This window comes from Pollachius pollachius (genome assembly GCF_949987615.1).
Source record: "Pollachius pollachius genome assembly, chromosome: 18".
NCBI classification, from domain to species: domain Eukaryota; kingdom Metazoa; phylum Chordata; class Actinopteri; order Gadiformes; family Gadidae; genus Pollachius; species Pollachius pollachius.
Genome location: NC_136951.1, coordinates 4,505,776 through 4,526,917, shown reverse-complemented (window position 1 = coordinate 4,526,917; position 21,142 = coordinate 4,505,776). Strand labels below are relative to the sequence as shown.

General features: G+C 45.8%; 2 protein-coding genes across 4 annotated transcripts; both read right to left on the bottom strand.

Annotated features, from left to right (window-relative positions):
• Positions 1-116: 116 nt before the first annotated feature.
• On the bottom strand, positions 117-7,487 carry hdhd2 (haloacid dehalogenase-like hydrolase domain containing 2). 3 transcript variants are annotated; one of them, XM_079756008.1, is made up of 9 exons: positions 7,461-7,487; positions 5,760-5,907; positions 3,441-3,543; positions 1,869-1,974; positions 1,622-1,706; positions 1,085-1,250; positions 874-924; positions 659-722; positions 117-475 (listed from the first exon to the last, which is right to left on the bottom strand). In XM_079756008.1, the coding sequence occupies exons 2-9, from the start codon at positions 5,858-5,860 to the stop codon at positions 372-374; spliced, it is 780 nt and encodes a 259-aa protein (XP_079612134.1). In that variant the 5' UTR covers positions 5,861-5,907; positions 7,461-7,487; the 3' UTR covers positions 117-371. The 3 variants fall into 3 exon arrangements, with proteins under 3 accessions (XP_079612134.1, XP_079612135.1, XP_079612136.1); XM_079756009.1 differs by lacking the exon at positions 7,461-7,487 and adding an exon at positions 6,042-6,051; XM_079756010.1 differs by lacking the exon at positions 117-475 and having other exon boundaries at positions 704-722; positions 839-924.
• A 4,696-nt stretch (positions 7,488-12,183) lies between these two features.
• Positions 12,184-20,434, bottom strand: skor2 (SKI family transcriptional corepressor 2; the record flags this gene model as incomplete). Its single annotated transcript, XM_079755893.1, has 7 exons — positions 12,184-12,240; positions 12,358-12,425; positions 12,670-12,768; positions 12,973-13,038; positions 16,437-16,508; positions 17,255-17,321; positions 18,569-20,434. 7 exons carry the CDS (start codon positions 20,432-20,434, stop codon positions 12,184-12,186), a joined length of 2,295 nt encoding a protein of 764 aa, XP_079612019.1.
• Positions 20,435-21,142: the final 708 nt, after the last annotated feature.

Sequence of the window (21,142 nt, the reverse complement as noted above, 5' to 3'; positions counted from 1 at the left end):
GAGAGAGAGCAACACACTACTGCTAATATTTGCACATGCTTCTCTGCTTTCTACTGTGAAGTTGTAATTTAGTTAATAAATGATCAATAAAAATGAAAATACTCAAGGTTCTGAGGTCTTTATTAAAATTCCATTAGACATTTGACACCATGATTTAGTAGCTGGTATTTTGATATAACTACTATTATTATATGTACATTTAATAATGGTTTGGATACTGTCTTTTTATGATGTGGTCCTTACTAAAAGCTGGATTTGCAGTTTGGGGGATGGTTATATTTATAGTTCTACATGCTGGATTTGTGGTTTTTGGGGGATGGTTCTTATTGCTGAAATGCTGTCTTATTGTAGTTGTTTATGTGTAGTTTTGGTCAGAGCAGGTCCTTCAGCAGGTGGTCCACAGCGTCGGGGAAGCTGTCACAGGTGAGGTAGGGGCCAGGGCTGATCTTACTCTCATCCCCTACTCGGTATTTACCTGCAGAGGTAGAACACAATACTGGATTTAATTGACAAACAGCCCCCAAGCACAATGACTACTAACCACATAATGTCTTTAACACACAGAAGGCAGAGATTAACACATATTTATACATGTTTTGAAGATCTCCACTCAGTCCAGTAAGAGGAGAAAGGAACTGAAGGAAGGGGCCCAACTCACCGGTCCGCACCAAGATGCCCCTCATCCCTGCATTCTGGGCCCCTCCCACATCATCTCTGGCGTCCTATCAGGACAGGACAGACAAGACAGGAGGTTTATGAGAGATACATTTGAGAGATAGACGCAAACAAAATAACCTGAAAAGGCCGGTTTTGAGACCTAAATATGATGTACTTGAACCCTTAGGTGAAGAAAACCGCTCTCTTCTGACTCACGTCTCCTATCATGACCGCTTCACCGGGGCTGCATCCCAGCTCAGACAGGACCTGGAAACAGACGTAACCATGACAACCGCTTCACCTGTGATACAGCTGTCTTCCCTGTTAAGAACTGGTTAAGCCCTAATTTATGGGTAGAGTTGTATTAAAGAAGAATAAGATGATAATAATCAAGCCAGGATATGATCCTATGAGTGCAGTCCGGGACCTGAGTGAAGAACGTTTCCTGGGGTTTCCCCACGACCACGGCGCTGCGGCCGCTGGCGTACTCCAGGGCGGTGACAAAGGGCCCGGGGCCCAGGGCCAGGCCATCCTCTCGCTGGTAGTACCGGGCCTTGTGGACCGCCACTAGGGGGGCGCCTTCCAACACCAGCCTGCATCCACAACAACATCAACAACAACATTAACCACAACATCAACAAGAACATCAACAATAACACTATCAACATCATGAACATCATTAACAACAATATCAACATTAACAACAACATCGAAAACATTTACATCAACAACACACAACAACAACATCACCAACATTAACAACAACGTCAATAACAAAATTAAGAACAACAACAACATCCACAACGACAATATCAACAACATTAACAACATTAACATCTCTCTCTGCCTCTGTCTCTCTGTCTGCCTCTCTCTCTCTCTCTCTCTCCCTCTCTCTCTCTTTCTCTCCCCCTCTCTCTCTCTCTCTAGAACAGAGCTGAGAGTAATGGACTAGATGAAGGGTTACCTGAAGGCTGTGTTCAGCGTCTGGTAGTTGAAGTGTTGAGGAGCGAGGCCCACCACTACAGTGTTAGGGTTGGACGTATCTAGACCTACACACACACACACACACACACACACACACACACACACACACACACACACACACACACACACACACACACAACACACACACATACTGATATTGGCATACAGGCGACCTATAAGACCTCCTAATTTATCAATACATGACCAACATGCTTCTGTCCTTGTACCGGCAAAGTCTTCCAGGGCGCTGTCCTCCACCAATAGGAGAGGTCGCTGATGGTTCTGCTCAACCAATCTCCTGGCTGCACTCAGTGATGTGAAAATCTCCTCTTCCTGTAATAAAACATATAGGCTGTTATATGGAAATTGAAAAAAAAAAAAAAAAAAACACTCGGAAATCCGCGCCCTTTTTGCGTCCTTTATTTTTGAGAATTCCGAGATTTTTCAAGGATGCATCGATGGATCCTCAACGAGCCAAAATACCCACAATCCTTTGCGTTCACACGCTGCGTGGGATATTCAAAAATTGCCTATAGAAAGCAATACACATTGCTTTACACAAGTGAAGTTATTTGAACGTTTTCAGAAATATTTTGTGCTGTATTGCTTTTTATAGATTAATCATGTCAATGCAAAAATTAACCTGCGCGATTTCTTTCAAACGTTTTTGCAATTAATGATAGGCTATATTTTGCATGGATTGATTTGTTTTAATATGTAAGTAGGTTGTGTTAAAACAAACTACTGTCGCCAATAACAATTTCAAGAATTAAAATATAAAAATATTTAACACTGGAGCAATATTAAAAAGCGGAAGCGGAAGCGCTTCCACACTAGCGAGTCGTTCCAAACTCTGAACGCTACAAACACTAGCACTAGCACAGCACTCTAGCCCCATGTCCATAGGACGCGACCAGCAAGGAAGTGTTCTAGCAAGGCTGCAGCCTTCAATTTGGGAAACAGCCCTAGACGTAGTACTGAAGGGAAATTCAAATTGAGCGGAAGTACTTAGGCAGGCGGAGCTAGGCTAGTGTTTCCAGATGCATTGATTTAAATACAACTTATTACCGCTGTATCAGCTGTTCTTTCCAAAATAATTTAACCAACGTTATCATTTACCCTAAAACAAGATTTTGTTTTGGAAGGCTGGGATATAGCCTACTTAACTCGAGTTTATCATTATTATTATTATTATTATTAATATTATTATTTTAACGCATGGCATAGCCTACTACAGTGTTCATTCATGCAGCCCCTATGTAAAAAATGTTGCAGTTTCGAACTGCCATGGTAGGTCAAAATAGCAACACCAACTGCGCTATCCGCTAGTGCACTTAGACCAGGTATTTGTCGGTCAGTTGCGCAACTGCTTCATCGATCTGTAAGATAGCACCATGTATCATTTGCGCTGGAACACGCCTCTGCTTTTCGCCGACACACCTCTCAGGGTGTAAGTTTAGTGGCGCAGGTTTGCTGCGGGGGAAAATCGGCTTTTCGCCGGGAGCAAACTAGCAAAGATACATGCGTCGGTGTAGAAAGTCAATTGTGCTGGATGCAAGATAGGGCTCTACATGTATAAATATATTTAAAAGTATACTAACTGCATTCCATAACAAAGCAGGTTAATAGAACCAGCCTGGATAAGCACATTAAACAGAATTCAACAAAGTTTGGACTGTTTGTGATTCTTTCGCAACCGGTTTGTGTGTGTGTGTGTGTGTGTGTGTGTGTGTGTGTGTGTACGTGTGTGTGTGTGTGTTTGTGTGTGTCAAACACACACATGCCATTGTCTACATTACCTGGAGGTCAAAGTTCAGGCGTCGCAGGCGTTCCAGAAGATTCCTCTTACACTCCTTAGTCGTGTTCGTCACAAACCTCACGGCCACCGCGGCCTGGCGGAGCCTGACCAGGAGGAACGCAGAGAGGTCTTTAGCTTAGGTCCCCGGGCCCCTAACATTACAGACTCTCCTGTTCCTCAGGGGCTCTGTCACACCAAATTTGTACCGGGTGCCAAATTTGTACCGGGTATGTAATCCATACGTAATCCATTCCAAACCTGCCTGGCAACAGATGATCGCGGACGATCGCGTCGATTGACGTAGGAAGGTTCAAGTACATTCGCGGTTAAACACTCGGTTTACTACACATTAAACACAGAGGTTACTAGCTAAATTCGATTAAACAATTAAATGCAATACAAATATAAAGTTAGGAACCCTTATAATTGTAATTTGTAAAGTTAGGGCTATCTGTCTTGTCGCGCTCAATGAACGACTTCGCAAATGTTCTTGAACTCAATGAACGACTTCGCGAATGTTCTTGAACTCAATGAGCGACTTCGCGAATGTTCTTGAACTCAATGAACGACTTTGCGAATGTTCTTGAACCTTCCTACGTCAATCAACGCGATCGTCCACGATCATCTGTTGCCAGGCAGGTTTGGAATGGATTACGTATGGATTACGTACCCGGTACAAATTTGGTGTGACAAATTACATTTATTAGCGTTCCTAACTTTATATTTGTATTGCATTTAATTGTTTAATCAAATTTAGCTAGTAACCTCTGTGTTTAATGTGTAGTAAACCGAGTGTTTAACCGCGAATTTTCTTGAACCTTCCTACGTCAATCGACGCGATCGTCCGCGATCATCTGTTGCCAGGCAGGTTTGGAATGGATTACGTATGGATTACGTACCCGGTGCAAATTTGGTGTGACAGCTCCTAACATTACAGACTCTCCTGTTCATCAGGGGCTGCTAACATTACAGACTCCTGTCCCTCAGGGGCCCCTGACATAACAAACTCTCCTGTCCCTCAGGGGCCCCTAACATTACAAACACTCCGGATCCTCAGGGGCCCCTGACATTAAAAATTCTCCTGTTCCTCAGGGGCCCCTGACATTAGAAACTCTCCTGTTCCTCAGGGGCCCCTGACAATAAAAACTCTCCTGTTCCTCATGGGCCCCTGACATTACAAACTTACCTGTACTCAGGGGACCGGGCCCCTGACATAAAAAGAACTCCCCTGTCCCTTAGGGGACTGTATCGGGCCCCTAACATTACAAACACTCCTGTTCTTCAGTAAATGTACACGGTGCTCGCTACCTTTAATTTTTCAACTTTGAGGTTTACTACACTCTACCTTTAAAAAGTCAACTTCAGGGTTTACTACACTCTACCTTTAAACAGTAAACTTTAATGTTTACTACACTCTACCTTTAAACAGTAAACTTTTGGGTTTACTACACTCTACCTTTAAACAGTAAACTTTAAGGTTTACTACACTTTACCTTTAAACAGTAAACTTTAGGGTTTACTACACTCTACCTTTAAACAGTAAACTTTAGGGGTTACTACACTCTACCTTTAAACAGTAAACTTTAGGGTTTACTACACTCTACCTTTAAACAGTAAACTTTAAGGTTTACTACACTCTACCTTTAAACAGTATACTTTAAGGTTTACAACACACTGCCTTTAAACAGTAAACTTTAATGTTTACTACACTCTACCTTTAAACAGTATACTTTAAGGTTTACAACACACTGCCTTTAAACAGTAAACTTTAATGTTTACTACACTCTACCTTTAAACAGTAAACTTTAAGATTTACTACACTCTACCTTTAAACAGTAAATGTTAGGGTTTACTACACTCTACCTTTAACCAGTAAACTTTAAGGTTTACTACACTCTACCTTTAAACAGTAAACTTTAGGGTTTAATACTCTACCTTTAAACAGTAAACTTTAGGGTTTACTACACTCTACCTTTAAACAGTAAACTTAAAGGTTTACTACACTCTACCTTTAAACAGTAAACTTTAGGGTTTACTACACTCTTCCTTTAAACAGTAAACTTTAGGGTTTACTACACCCTACCTTTAAACAGTAAACTTTAGGGTTTACTACAGTCCACCTTTAAACAGTAAACTTTAGGGTTTACTACACCCTACCTTTAAACAGTAAACTTTAGGGTTTACTACACTCTTCCTTTAAACAGTAAACTTTAGGGTTTACTACACCCCACCTTTAAACAGTAAACTTTAGGGTTTACTACAGTCCACCTTTAAACAGTAAACTTCTAGTAAAGCGGTCCTCCTGACAGTGTGGGCCCACCTGCTCAGAGCCTCCTGGGCTCCTGCTACGGCCGTGTTCTCGATATGCAGCGTCCCGCTCAGGTCCACCAGCACCGCCCTTAGGCCCCTCCTGCCTGACATACTGGGAACCAGTGGGAGCAGAACCAGGAGAACCAGCACGAGGAGAACTATAGGAGGGGCCGGGGGAGGAGTCAACAGGAGTAGAACCACAAGGTCCACTCACTGGAGAATTAGGTTATGTATATGCCATTACAATTACAATTAGGGCATTTAGCAGACGCTTTTATCCAAAGCGACTTACATGGGTTAATACACACATTGACACACCGACGGCAGAGTCAACCATGCAAGGCGACAGCCAACGCCATCCACGTATACATTACATAAAAACTGCATTTGTGCTGAAATGACCACAGAAATGTTGCGGCTCACACACTGGTGGCTAACATAATCCCCCGCAAAACGCAAAGATTCTGGCCTTCATCTTTATGTATTTATTGATCTTGGGTGCAAGTTCTTGCCTTTACAATTGCTGAGAGAGAGAGAGAGAGAGAGAGAGAGAGAGAGAGAGAGAGAGAGAGAGAGAGAGAGAGAGAGAGAGAGAGAGAGAGGCCTACATAGTGAGTAGAGAGTGAGTCAAATATCTATTTAGGAAGTCTCGTTAGAATACTATATATTTTGTAACTATATTACTATAATAAAATCGATATTATAATATAATATAATCCATATTAGTATACAATAAAGTTCAACGCATACACAAGAAGGATAATACAACAGTTGATGGACAATCAACTGTTGTAATAAATTACATTCCAATTGAGCATTGAAACTAGAAATATTTCTGCAAAAAAGCATTATGGTGTTGGTGGTTTCAGACTGGAGGACTCGGGACGTGTGGAGCCCATCTCTCTCCTTAATCACTCACTATAAACGATCTGAATCAGGATTTATTATGCATATTATGCATTTGTTCATCATTTATTCTTTAAAGATTACTCTTTAATAATCATAATTCTCATCGGTAGTAGCAGATTAGGTCGCCGAATTGAACCTCCAATGTTGGAGCCAATAAACTGATTTTAGGATTGGCTTTTTAGATGTTTTATTATGATTATTATTATTATTACTTAGACCCCGTTGTCTTTGTGCTGTGGACAGATCAGTATGTGGCTACAACGAGCGGATCTTAATCCCAATAAACATCCTCAACACTGAGGGAAAGGAAAAGGAGATATTGAAAATGATCAACGTCATATGTTATAGATTATATGGATTTCAGCATGGATTTCTTCCGTGAGAGGACGGAGAGTGAGAGAGAGAGAGAGAGAGAGAGAGAGAGAGAGAGAGAGAGAGAGAGAGAGAGAGAGAGAGAGAGGCCTACATAAGTGAGTAGATAGTGATTCAAAAATCTGTATACTACAATTGTATCCCTACTATCCCTTCTTGATTCGATCGGCAGCTTGTTGTAAAGACTAAATATGAAATATGAATGCAACAACGAGAATATTTCCTGGCTCTCGACCACTTAAATGACCTGTCCGTCTCACCCTCTCAGATCTCGCGGGATTTGCCCGTGAGATGTCTGCAACAAACGCGATGCATGATCGCAGTTTGGTTGACATATCGTTCAATTGAACAATACAGAAGCGACGTGCACTCTCTGAAAAGTATTAGCATGTTTGTTGTGAAGCAAGGAGATTTAAGATTCAACCCTCACCTAGATGTTGTTTTTTCTTTGCTGGTTGCTACAACAGGACCAATATGAACCCACCCCCTCTGTCGATCATAGGGTGTACTACAGCTGGGCTGAATTCACTGGGTGTGATTTCATGGCAGGCCTGTGCGGGTCATCTGTGAGTGTTTTTGGAACATCATGTATGGAAAACATATTATTTTGCGATGTCGCTCATGGTTTTTGTCCCAATGAATGTGAAATGTAAGAGGGTTATCTTTGAGCCCTTAATCATTCATTAGTAAAAAAACATATTCATCCCATCCCAATAACAACTAACAGATGGATTGCATTAAGGCTCTTTTTGGGGCATTTGGACTTAAAACAGAGGAAGGTATTATGCAGGCTAAAGGCTGCCACTTTAAAATGAATCCTCTTTGCATTCGTTCTCTCCAATACACTGCCTTCTCCTGTTATCTTACTCCCAAAAAACAGTGTTGTCGTTTACAAGGTATTATTTTATTACATTATTACTCTATCTGCCTCATAAACAACAGTTTAGTTTAACGAATACTACAACTAGTCTTCTTTTTTAAAATTGATAGTGGCCTTTAAAACTACATTTTGATGGTTTCACTTTTTTTGTGTCTTCACAAATGTGACTCTACTGGTTAATGCCCATTGAAATATTGACATATTGAGTTATACTGCAAAACATACGGAAATAATTGTTAGCTTCATGCTGGTGCTGTGTTTCAAGGAATGATGTCTATATCTCAGCAGTCCTTCTGTATTATTTGGATCTTTTACTTGCCCTTGGGCTGTAGACTCGTACCTGCTTCACAGACGGCAGCAGTGATGTCATCAATGTTAACTTCGTGTCCTAGTGTCTCCAGCCCAGAGGATGCTGGGGGCTCAACAATGTCTTGAGAATTTGAAAAGAAGCCTGATAATCCCATTAAAAAGAGAAATAGTGAATGATAGATTAAGGAATGAATACCATTTATTCTGTGGAAAGAAATAACCAAACTGTCTGTTGAAATTGTGTATTGTTTACTGCAATGCCTCAGTCCTCTCCAACAAAGAAAATAAACTCACAATTGACCCCCAACCTGTGAAATACATAAGGTTGGTGGTCCCCTTAGGTCCTCACCCCCCCCCCAGATCAACTCTAATCGTAGATCAAAGTAAACCCCCCTGATCAACATATGCTAGTAATCCCAGCAGATCCCTCTCTCCCTGCTCTGCACATTTAGGACGGACACCAGCGTTAATAAAAAGGTTTGCAGGGCTTAGCGGAGCCCTGTTGGTGATAACTCAGCATATGGAGATTATTGACAAAGCCACAATTCAGATAAATGAAACAACTTGGGGCACGTGAATGGAGCAGGACAACACTTCATGGGCGGACCTCCCTGGTCATTAATGTTCAAACTCACTTTGGTTTATTACACAAACAGACAGACAGACCGATAGTTAAATTGACCGTTTACAAATCAAAGATAATACTGTTTATCACGACCCGACGTGGAACCACACGTAGATGTAACATCAGCAGTAGCGTCTCAGCACAATGAAACAGAAGTCCCGGGATTAGGACAATCGCCTTATTGATGACCAAGTATCTGTATGTCTCGCTGTCCTTCGATTTTCTCACCCAATCGACTACACACTTGCGGGGTGTATCGCTGAGTGCCCAAGGAAGTGCAGCGTCGAGTGAGAAGTTGTTTGGAGGAGCAGTTTTAGAGAAAGCTGCAGTCAGCAATACCGGAGGCAAAGCAATCGGCCCGTTCACAACTGGCCTGTTTTCAACGGGCACAGGACTTTCCATAAGAACCAATCCAAAGCAGTACATTTCCTTTTTAGTGGGTATGAACCAAACACAAACTCAGAACCCATTGGTGAGAAGACCAAACTATATTTCTGCTTGAAGTACCTCTCTTGATACATATTAGGTCTTTATGTAGGGTCTCTACCCCCTGGGTCTCTACCCCCTGGGTCTCTACCTGGGTCTCTACCCCCTGGGTCTCTACCTGGGTCTCTACCCCCTGGGTCTCTACCTGGGTCTCTACCCCCTGGGTCTCTACCCCCTGGGTCTCTACCTGGGTCTCTACCCCCAGGGTCTCTACCTGGGTCTCTACCTGGGTCTCTACCCCCTGGGTCTCTACCCCCTGGGTCTCTACCCCCTGGGTCTCTACCTGGGTCTCTACCTGGGTCTCTACCCCCTGGGTCTCTACCTGGGTCTCTACCCCCTGGGTCTCTACCTGGGTCTCTAGCCCCTGGGTCTCTACCCCCTGAGTCTCTACCCCCTGGGTCTCTACCTGGGTCTCTACCCCCTGGGTCTCTACCCCCTGGGTCTCTACCTGGGTCTCTAACCCCTGGGTCTCTACCTGGGTCTCTACCTGGGTCTCTACCCCCTGGGTCTCTACCCCCCTGGGTCTCTACCCCCCTGGGTCTCTACCTGGGTCTCTACCCCCTGGGTCTCTACCCCCCTGGGTCTCTACCCCCAGGGTCTCTACCTGGGTCTCTACCCCCTGGGTCTCTACCCCCTGAGTCTCTACCTCCTGGGTCTCTACCCCCTGGGTCTCTATCCCCTGGGTCTCTACCCCCTGGGCTCTACCCCCTGGGTCTCTACCTGGGTCTCTACCCCCTGGGTCTCTACCCCCTGGGTCTCTACCCCCAGGGTCTCTACCTGGGTCTCTGACCCCTGGGTCTCTACCCCCTGGGTCTCTACCCCCAGGGTCTCTACCTGGGTCTCTACCTGGGTCTCTACCTGGGTCTCTACCCCCTGGGTCTCTACCTGGGTCTCTACCTTGGTCTCTACCCCCTGGGTCTCTACCCCCAGGGTCTCTACCTGGGTCTCTACCTGGGTCTCTACCTGGGTCTCTACCCCCTGGGTCTCTACCTGGGTATCTACCCCCTGGGTCTCTACCCCCTGGGTCTCTACCTGGGTCTCTACTCTACTGCTCTGTTGGAAATTTATGTTATGTTAATATGTTCGGTTTTCTTTCTTTCTTTTTCCACTGGAAAACTGCAACAAATTTGTTGCTCTGTATGTTTTTTGACCGAATGAATACTATTCAAACTCCGATTGTATATAGACTTTATTTATCCACATAAATAGTTGAGAAAGAACATTTTCAATACATTTGCATTGGGGTTAGAACAGTTTATAGTGATAACAATATTCATGTATTCACTCTTGCCCACAAGGAGCTGTATTCCCCTCAATATGACATCATCACCATAATCACCATAAGCCCCGCCCTCTGGTTATGACATGATCAAATAAGCCCCGCCCTCCTTTATGACAATAACATAATCCCCACCCCCCCATCCTTCAGGACGTGATCACATGAGCGCCTACCTTCGTTTTGACATCATCACATAAGCCCCTTCCTTCGTTATGAAATTACATCACCACAACCACTACCATGCATCCTTATAATATTTTTTTTTACATGGTAATAAATAAATAAATAAATAATATACTAAACTTTATTCTCAAATAAACGTACAAACACAAAGAGTGTAACATCTTCACGTATGAACTTCTGTACAGTCGTGGTATTTACATGTTTATGTACAAGGAATAAGTTAGACCTCACAATTAATATTGTTCCATTTGGGCCCCCAGTTGCTAGCTAAAGCCGTCCATTGTGTGCTTTACAAAATGTGTAGAAAGCAAACCAGACACCTAAGAGTCAATCTTGGTGTTGTCAAGAGTCCTGACAACCCGATCCGTGGTCGGTACCAAGCACAACTTCTTCTGACCAGCATAATAGTTACAGGAAATAATGTTTTTTTTACAAGGGTCAGCTTGTTTTGGCTGTGGAGGCTCGGTCCAGATCCAGAAGTCGGTGCCTTTAGGATTCCAATAGTTTATAATGTATGCAGTAGTATATAATACTGTGCTTGAAAATGTGGAGTTTGGGCGACGAGTTAGACTCGTCATTTCAACGTGACTTTTGTTCTCTGTTTGCCCATCTGTCGTTTTCTCACGTTTCCATTGTCACAGTTGGAGCTGGATCACATCCCTCTTCCTGTTGCCATTTTGTTTTCCAATAAAGCTTTGGAGTCACCCAGCCTAGCAAGATCGAGGCAACCCTAGCATTTAGCTTGCTATCTTTAGGCTAACATAGCATTTAGCAAATAAGATTGAGGCTTTCATAGTGTTTTTCTCATTAGCTTGAGGCTAGCAAAGCATTTAATTAGTAAGCTTGAGGTTAACATAGTGTTAAGCTTATTAACTGAAGGCTCACCTCACATTTAGTAAGTTAGCCTGAGGCTAACTTATCATTTAGTTTAGAGTTTTGCTTTTTAGCTCGAGGCTGACCAAGATTTGAGCTCTTTGGCTCGAGGCTAGCCATTGAGGTTGTTAGCTCAAGGCTAGTTTCTTGGTCTGAGGTAGGATTTCTACAAACGGCACAGTATAGAGATGGCGTCACACCCTCCAAAAAGTGTCCAGAACGCATCAATATCTTATTTTTTTTAATTTGGAAATATATTTATATATTTACAGTTTATAATCTTGTGTTTCTTTTTGTGGTTGTCTCACTACATTCCAGAAGGATGTGCCGACCAAATTCTGTTTTCTTTTTTTTCCAGGTTTGGAGGAGTATTCACCTGGCAGGACAAAGAAAGAAAGAACATTAGGGAACATGTCCTTAATGCCAGGGTTACCACTGGAGCTCTGGTGTTTCTCTTTATTCAGCTTGGTTGAGGTTCAATTAAAGCCATTCTATATTCAAATCCAGCACTAAAGGACTTACTTGTTGAGGTGCGAGCTGAGTTTCTCCTTCCTCAAGATGTTTGCATACGGTATCTGGAAAAGAAGAAGAGCTTTTATACATCTAAATACTATACTGATATACTCATTAGGGTTAATTGGTTGATCAATTAGGCACACTATTCCTGAATAAATGGCTGATTGAGTTCTTACCATCTGCAGCTGTTGAACCATTTCTTCTCTGTAGGCCAACTCTCTTTTCATCTGGTCTTGGAAATTATCTGGAAACCAAAGAAGAAAACATTTTACTAACAGACAGACAGACAGGGTGACAGGCAGACAGACATACAGACAGGCAGACAGGGAGACACAGACAAAAAGACAGACAGGCAAACAGGGACAGGCAGACAGGCAGACAGACAGACAGACAGACAGACAGACAGACAGACAGACAGGAAGAAGGACAATAAAGACAGATTGAAAAAGGAAGTATGAATAAAGGGAGAAGACAGGAAGTAGACTTACGGAACACAGGAAACGGGGAGGTGCCCTTCAGGGCGTGGAACTCCTGCTCAAGCCGCCTCCTGAAGTCAATCTGCTCCAGGAGGACCTTCTGGAGTTCCTCTGGAGTGAGAGAGCTAGAGTTTAACTGAAGCTCGAGTTAGACGAGAGGTAGAGTTAAGCTGAAGCTAGAGTTAGGCTGAAGTTAGAGTTAGACTAGAGGTAGAGTTAAACTAGAGGTAGAGTTCGACTAAAGCTAAAGTTAGACTAGATGTGGAGTTAGACTGGAGGTTGAGTTAGACCAACACTAGACTATAGGCCGCCTACCTTTCTCCATGTTAGCGACGTCCTTCTTCAGGGGGTTGGGGGAGGGCGCCCCCTGCTGCTGCTCACCTGGAACACAAGAGGAAACAAACTCATTCACACACTGCAGGCTATGGTAGGGCATTGCACTTTAGGGTTAAGGGTTATCAACCCTGTGTAGATCAGTTTGTAGAGCAAAGCACCAACACTGCAGGGTTAGGGGTGGTTATATTTGCTGGCTCTCAGTGCACCACCCCGCTGTGCCGCTAGGTGTCAGCTTATCACCGAGGAATCTGCTCCAGCGCTGCTTTCTGTCTCCTCATTTCCCGCCACGTCAATTTGCCTTCCTTACGCTAATTAAGTAGGTTAACTGGACTAGTGGATTAATGACCACACAGATAAGACATACTGACATGTGAATAGTTAAACAGACCAAAAGTCAGAGCTATAAATAGACAGACGGACAGACATGGAGACAGACATACAGACAGATTTGAATCATAAGGTCTATCATCTTTTATCTATCATAAAGCGTAGAGGTATATTTCTCTGAACCTGAATGTTCGAACAGAAAAATGGCCTTTGGTGTATAAAATAAAATAAAATGTGTGTGTGTGTGTGTGTGCGTGCGTGTGTGTGTGTTTGTGCATTTGTGTGTGTGTGTGCGTTCGTGTAGCTTCTGTCTTGGCTTCATAACAAACATCGCTGTTGTCCCTCCAGTCTAGCAGGTTATAAATGACTGCTTTTCTCTGCCACTGTTTACGATTCCCCCTAAATTGTGACACTGAGGAATGGAGCGCAGTAAATGAAGCGATCCAGCACACTCAGTATGTTTAATCTGTCCTCCTCCTCCCCCATTGGCTTATGTCCCCCAGCCCACTACACCTTGTCTGATTTAGACCAGAGGGTCGGGGGGGGGGGGGGGAAGCGGAGGGGGAGAGAGAGAGAGAGAGAGAGAGAGAGAGAGAGAGAGAGAGAGAGAGAGAGAGAGAGAGAGCAGAGGAAGGGTGAGAAAGAGCAGAGGGGGGAGGGGGGAGAGAGAGAGCAGAGGGGGGGTGAGAGAGAAAGAAGAGAGAGAGAGAGAGAGGAGAGAGAGAGAGAGAGAGAGAGAGAGGAAGAAGATGGTTTAGAGAGAGAGAGAGACGGAGACAGAGAGAGTGGAGTAGTTTTGAGGGGAGGTAGGGGGGAGGGAGAGAAAGAGGATGGGTTAGAGAGAGAGAGAGAGAGAGGGGAGGGGGAGAGATAGAGTGAGAGGAGGAAGTAAAGCGAGAGAGAAAGGTGGAGGAAAGAAGAGAGAGAGGGCGAGAGAGAGAGGAGGGGTAGAGTGAGGGAGAAATAGGGAGAGAGAGAGAGAGACAGAGAGAGAGAGAGAGAAAGAGAGAGAGAAGAGGGGGTAGAGAGAGGGAGAGAGAGAGAGAGAGAAAGAGAGAGGAGGGGGTAGAGTGAGGGAGAGAGAGAGAGGAGGGGGTAGAGAGGGAGAAATAGGGATAGAGAGAGAGAGAGAGACAGAGAGAGAAAGAGAGAGAGAGAAAGAGAGAGAGAAGAGGGGGTAGAGAGAGTGGAGGAGATTTGAGGGGAGGTAGGGGGGAGGGAGAGAAAGAGGATGGGTTAGAGAGAGAGAGAGAGAGAGAGAGGGGAGGGGGAGAGATAGAGTGAGAGGAGGAAGTAAAGCGAGAGAGAAAGGTGGAGGAAAGAAGAGAGAGAGGGCGAGAGAGAGAGGAGGGGGAGAAATAGGGAGAGAGAGAGAGAGAGAGACAGAGAGAGAGAGAGAGAAAGAGAGAGAGAAGAGGGGGTAGAGAGAGGGAGAGAGAGAGAGAGAAAAAGAGAGAGGAGGGGGTAGAGTGAGGGAGAGAGAGAGAGAGAGGAGGGGGTAGAGAGAGGGAGAAATAGGGATAGAGAGAGAGAGAGAGACAGAGAGAGAAAGAGAGAGAGAGAAAGAGAGAGAGAAGAGGGGGGTAGAGAGAGGGAGAGAGAGAGAGAGAGAAAGAGAGAGGAGGGGGTAGAGTGAGGGAGAGAGAGAGAGAGAGGAGGGGGTAGAGTGAGGGAGAGAGAGAGAGAGAGGAGGGGGTAGAGAGAGGGAGAGAGAGAGAGAGAGAGAGAGAGAGAGGGTGAGAGAGAGAGGAGGGGGTAGAGAGAGGGAGAAATAGGGAGAGAGAGAGAGGGAGAGAGAAAGAGAGAGGAGGGGGTAGAGAGAGGGAGAGAGAGAGAGGAGGGGGTAGAGAGAGGGAGAGAGAGAGAGGAGGGGGTAGAGAGAGGGAGAGCTCCTATCCTCTGTCTCATTTGACAAGCACATTTGCAGACAAGGCCCGGGGATAACAACCTCGTTTGACAGTCAATTAACCGTGAATAGTCAACGCCAAGCGGTTTGCATTACATAAATGGAAAATGAGATTATGTTTCTCCCTAGAAACAGAGGAGAGTTTAAAGACAGCGCTGGAATCAGAGCTCTAATCACGTCGGGCTGCCGGTGCCAGGGGACCCGTTTGGCAATCACAGCCAAGGTGGTCTCATTTAATTTGTTCCGTGTAAGTTTTGGAAATACATTATACATTATGCACGGGGATCATTACGGCGGTGTGTACGTGAGGCGGGGGGGCAGGGGCAGACACAAATGTCGGCACAGATGTCATAAAGCACTTTTAATGTCTTCCTGACAGATATAAAAAGGCAATAAGCTGCGATCTTTCTCGAATAGGAAGGCGTTTCGGCGCCAATGAAGAAAAAAGCCAATTACGTCGGCGGCGATATGGGCCTGGCTGGAGACTGAAGCGTGGCGCTTATCTGGGAGCTGACGGTGAACTAGAACGGGCCGGTGCCAACAGTATGCCCTGGTGACCCCCGAACCCAGACCCACCACCACTCTTTATTCCCCTCCTCTCTACTCCCCTATCCTCTTCTCTCTCCTCCTCTTCTCTCCTCCTCTTCTCTCTCCGCCTCTCTTTTCCTCTCCTCCTCTTCTCTCTCCTCCTCTTCTCCTCTTCTCTGCCCTACTCTTCTCTCTCCTCCTCTTCTCTCCTCCTCTTCTCTCTCCTCCTCTTCTCCTCTTCTCTGCCCTACTCTTCTCTCTCCTCCCCTCCTCTTTTCTCTCCTCCTCTCTACTCTTCCCGCCTTATTCCATCTCTCCACTCTCTCCTCCTCTCTCTCCTCCTCTCTACTCTCTCTTCTCCTCTCTCTAGCTTTCTCCTCCTCCTCCTTCCTCTGCTCCTCTGCTCTCAACAAGGTAAGGAGTGTTCCTCCCAGGATATCTTCTAATTCTGCCCGTGTCTTCCTCCCAGAGAGATAACAGCCTCATCCGCTCTCATACTAAGGGAACCTGGAGGAGAGCGAATTCACTTTGAAGTGTAGTATTATTGAAGGTGGTGAAGTAGTCTGTAGGTTACAGCGGTAAAGCCTTATGCTGTTTTTAAATACAGACAGAGAGGCAGAAAGACAGACAGACAGACGGACAGACAGACAGACAGACAGACAGACAGACAGACAGGTCGTACCAGAGCTTTCTCTCCAATAGTCCGGAGCTGAGGGGTCGTTCTCTGCTGAAAAGAACTCGCTCTCTCCTTCTTCTGGGAGAGAGAGAGAGAGAGAGAGAGAGAGAGAGAGAAAGATTCAGTATGGCTCATTGGTTGAGCTAGTTATCCAAAAAAAAGTGTGTAGGTATTTATGTATGTGTCTGTGTGTGTGTCTGTGTGTGTGTGTGTGTGTGTGTGTGTGTGTGTGTGTGTGTGTGTGTGTGTGCACAGGCGCATAGACCACGCCTGACCGTGCACACACAGGATGAAACACTTATTTGACCAATTTTCGCAACATTCCCGAATAATTCACTTAGAAATTCTTAAATCTTAAAACTCTTTTAATTCCTATGCTACTGGCGTTCGTCCAAGAGCAATTATTTATCTTCACTAAATTAAGCTAAAACATGTATGGATTCAAGAAATCCACATACATATAATGCACAAATGTATATCAGAGATATATAACAATGTGTCAACATGTAAGAATATTGACTTGATTTGTAAACATGCTGATATATGATATATATAACCATAACATATAATGAGTATATAATAGAGTTTGAGGATGTAATACTGTGTTGTTGAGTACTATATGTTATGAGTATATAACAGATGTTGAGGATGTAATACTTATTTGTACTATATATATACTGTATTATGAGTATATAATAGTGGTTGTAACACTGCGTTGTAATATATATATATATATTATTAGTACATAACAGTGATAAGGTGTAATACTGCGTTGTAATATATATATTATGAGTACATAACAGTGGTTGTATTTGTGTTCTCACCAGGCAGCGAGGAGGAGTGCGTCGTAGCGTAGGGAGGGAGTCCTTCACTTCTGCTCTTAGGAACCTTCTGGAAACACACGCCTTGTTAGAGGAAGTATCAGGTAGTATATGAGAGAATATCCACTGTTAGAGGAAGTATCAGGTAGTATATGAGAGAATATCCACTGTTAGAGGAAGTATCAGGTAGTATTTATCAGCATATCCCCTGTAAGAGGAAGTATCAGGTAGTATATGAGAGAATATCCCCTGTTAGAGGAAGTATCAGGTAGTATTTATCAGCATATCTACTGTTAGAGGAAGTATCAGGTAGTATTTATCTGTATATCTATCAACTGTTAGAGGAAGTATCAGGTAGTATATATCAGCATATCTACTGTTAGAGGAAGTATCAGGTAGTATTTATCTGTATATCTATCAACTGTTAGAGGAAGTATCAGGTTGTATTAATCAGTAGATCTATCTACTGTTAGAGAGGAAGTATCAGGTAGTAATTATCAGTGTATCTGCTGTTATAGGGAGCATATTGGTATATTCTCCTAGCCTAACGGCTCCAGACCAATTCACAAATGTGTTGTAGTGCAGAACCTCTCAGCTCATGTTTTTCTCACCAGGTGCACACTAAACTGCCTCTGGATGCCATTGGACAAACCTACAACCAATAAATTGTGATCTAGCGCTGAAGTTAAACCTTTATCAAAATCTGTTGGAAGTACGGCTGATAAGTGCCGAAAGCTTTAAGTGCAGTTGTTTGTACTTCCTTTAGAGAACATCCAACAACCGTCATATATTCTAGTGAACAACCGTCCAGTTTGGGATATTCTGTTGGAATAGTGGATTCAACAGACCATTCCTCATCAGTGACAGCCATCTTGGTTGTTTATGAAAATGCCTCAATGGTGCTCCTCTATAATGTCATGGTATCAAACCCTCCCTATCTTCAATAAATGTTTGTGATTGGCTGGAAGTCTCTCTGAATGTAAGGGGGACCAGACCATTGGCCTGAGCCAATAAAACATGAACTGGCTGATTTGTCTGGTTCCCAGGGTAATGTTCTCCTTTTCCTATATGACGAGGTGGGCAGAGGCTACTGGTCCCAAATCTGGAGGAATTTAAAAGTTTGTATTATCTCTCTCTCTCTCTCTCTCTCTCTCTCTCTCTCTCTCTCTCTCTCTCTCTCTCTCACGCTCTCTCTCTCTCTCTTCTGTCACTCTCTCTCTCTCTCTCTCTCTCTCTCTCTCTCTCTCTCTCTCTCTCTCTCTCTATTTCAATTCTAATGCCATGCTTAATGAACCCAGATTGGAGCCACACACTCACCTCCTGGTAGGGGGAGCTGTCTTGCTGTGGGGGTGGTGGTGGGGATGAGGAGGGATGGCTTTCAGGGGAGGAGGACGGGGGAGCAGGGGAGGAGGTGCTGCCTCTCTCCTTGACTCCTCCCTCGCCAGGAGCAGACAGGTACAGGGAGGAGGTGTGGGCGGGCCTCACTAAGCTCCTCTCCTCCTCCTGCTCCTCATCCTCCTCGTCCTGTTTGGAGGACTCCACGTCCACCTCCCCGTCCTCCTCGCTCTCTCCTCCTCCTCCTCCTCCTCCTCCTCTTCCTCCCTCCTCTCCTCCGCTCTCGCTGGCGTAGCTGCAGCTGCTGGGCGACAGCCGCCGCCGCGGAAGCTCCGTCCCGCCAAACTCCTCCTCCTCCTCCTCCTCCGTCGGCACGGCGACCCTGCCTCCTCCGCCGCCGTGGATCTTTGCCACGGTCTCCTTGACGACGGGCCGGAAGGCCGAGCTGTAGGACTTCCTGTTCTGGAGGGGGGGCGTGTCCAGCAGCTTGAGCCAGCTCTCGGAGGTCAGCGGGGGAGGGGGGCACTCCGCGGGGTCGAAGAGACCGGGGCGGGCCGAGCCGCCCAGGGCGGTCCCCGTGGCGACGGGGTCGGCGGGGTCGGCCAGGTCCAGGAAGGAGGAGAGGGGGGCGGGGGCGGGGGGCTGCAGGTAGGTGGGCGTGGCGCGGGGGGGCCAGAACATGCAGAAGGGGGGAGGGTAGAAGGAGTCCTTCCTGCCGGGCCACAGGAAGCCCGACAGCCCCGTGCCCTTGGCCCCCTCGTTCTCCTCCTTCTTGTGGGAGGTGAAGGGGGGGAAAGGGGGGAAGGAGTAGGGGGAGGGGAAGAGGGAGGCCGGGGGGAACTTCTGCAGCACCCCGAAGCTCTTGCTGGGGACCGGGATGAGGGGGTAGCTCCTCTTGGCTCCTCCGCCTCCTCCTCCACCTCCTCCCCCCCCGTCCAGCTCCTCCTCCTCCTCCTCGTAGCGACCCCTCTTCTGCGCTCCCAGGAGGTCAGAGGTCATCATGTGCGGCAGGCCCTTGCCCCCGTGGGGGTGGGAGGGCGAGGGCAGGGCCCTCTTGCGGCTGCCCCCGTTGAACATGGCCTTGACGTCCTCCCAGGCGAACACCAGGTGGTCCGGGGGGGTCTTCTCCCACAGCTTGAGGTGGCGCCGCCAGGAGTTGAAGTTGGCGGCGTCGGGCTGGGTGTACTTGGCGTCGGGCGTGCGGTGCGAGTGGAAGATGAACTTGTTGGGGGAGAAGTACATGCTGCAGTAGGAGCACTTGATGCACTTGGCCCGCGAGCTGTTGTAGCGCGCCGGCACAAAGTTGCCGCGGCAACCCCAGGCGCACTCGTGCGACACGTCGAAGGCGAAGTTGTCGGGCAGCTTGGGCGGCGAGTTCTCCCCCAGGAAGGACTTGCAGAGCCGCTCGGCCTCGCGCTTGGTGATCATGCCGCAGCGCCGCGAGGAGATGGGCATGGCGCCGGCGCGCCGCAGGATCTCCAGCTGCACGGGCGTGCACTGGACGCACGTGATGCCCAGCGCCACGCGGCGGTTGTGGATCTCGTTGTAGCTGTAGTTCTTCAGCAACGTGTTGGAGATCTGGGCCAGGCACAGGCGCTCGGTGCAGTCGATGACCAGCGACACGATGGGCACGCCGTACAGAACCACCTGCCCCACCTGGTTGGGCTTCAGCCCCGAGGAGCAGGAGGACAGCGAGGAGGAGGAGGAGGACGACAGCGAGGAGGACGAGGAGTGGAGGTGGGCCGGCCTCGGGGGCGGGGACAGCGGAGGAGGAGGCGGGTGGTAGGGCCCGGCAGGGGTCGTCATGGTGATGTCGCTGGGGGCGGCCGTCAGGAGGCTCTTGTCCATGCCGAGGGAGGAAGAGCTGAGGAGGGAGGAGGGAGGAGGGGAGGAGAGGAGGAGGAAGGAGAGGAGGAGAGGAGGAGGGAGGAGAGGAGGGGCGGGGAGGAGAGGAGAGGATGGAGGAAATGAAAAGATAAGAAGACAGAAAATGGATTAATCCAAAACGTATTCAACTTGTGTTTTACACTCAATAGGAATCAAACTGACCATGGAATTATTAACAATGGCAAACAAACACACACACACACACACACACACACACACACACATACAAACCAAACTTTACCAAACCACACAAGTGGCCACGTTGAAACAAATTCGATGTGGATGAATTTATTAATGAATTTATTAATGTTGTTGATGTAAAAGTTATTATTTTTTATATTATTTAGTATGTATTTATGATAAATGGGTCACAGTAAAAATTCTGCAATGGATTATATTGAAAGGATAAATGTTTAAACATAATTATTAATAACATTATTATTATTTTTATTATTAGGCTCTGCTCAAACTCGGTTAATTATTATTATTACAAATATGTATAATAATATTAACAAATATATTGAATTAAGTTATTATTAAAAGATAATCATTGGGCACATAATAGTTTTGAATATAATGGACGCTGCTTTTCTGGCCTATGGAATAAAAATGATGAACCATTCAAGTGGATTAATGGGCGTCCTGTCTTTCTAAAATCCCAAACCGTTT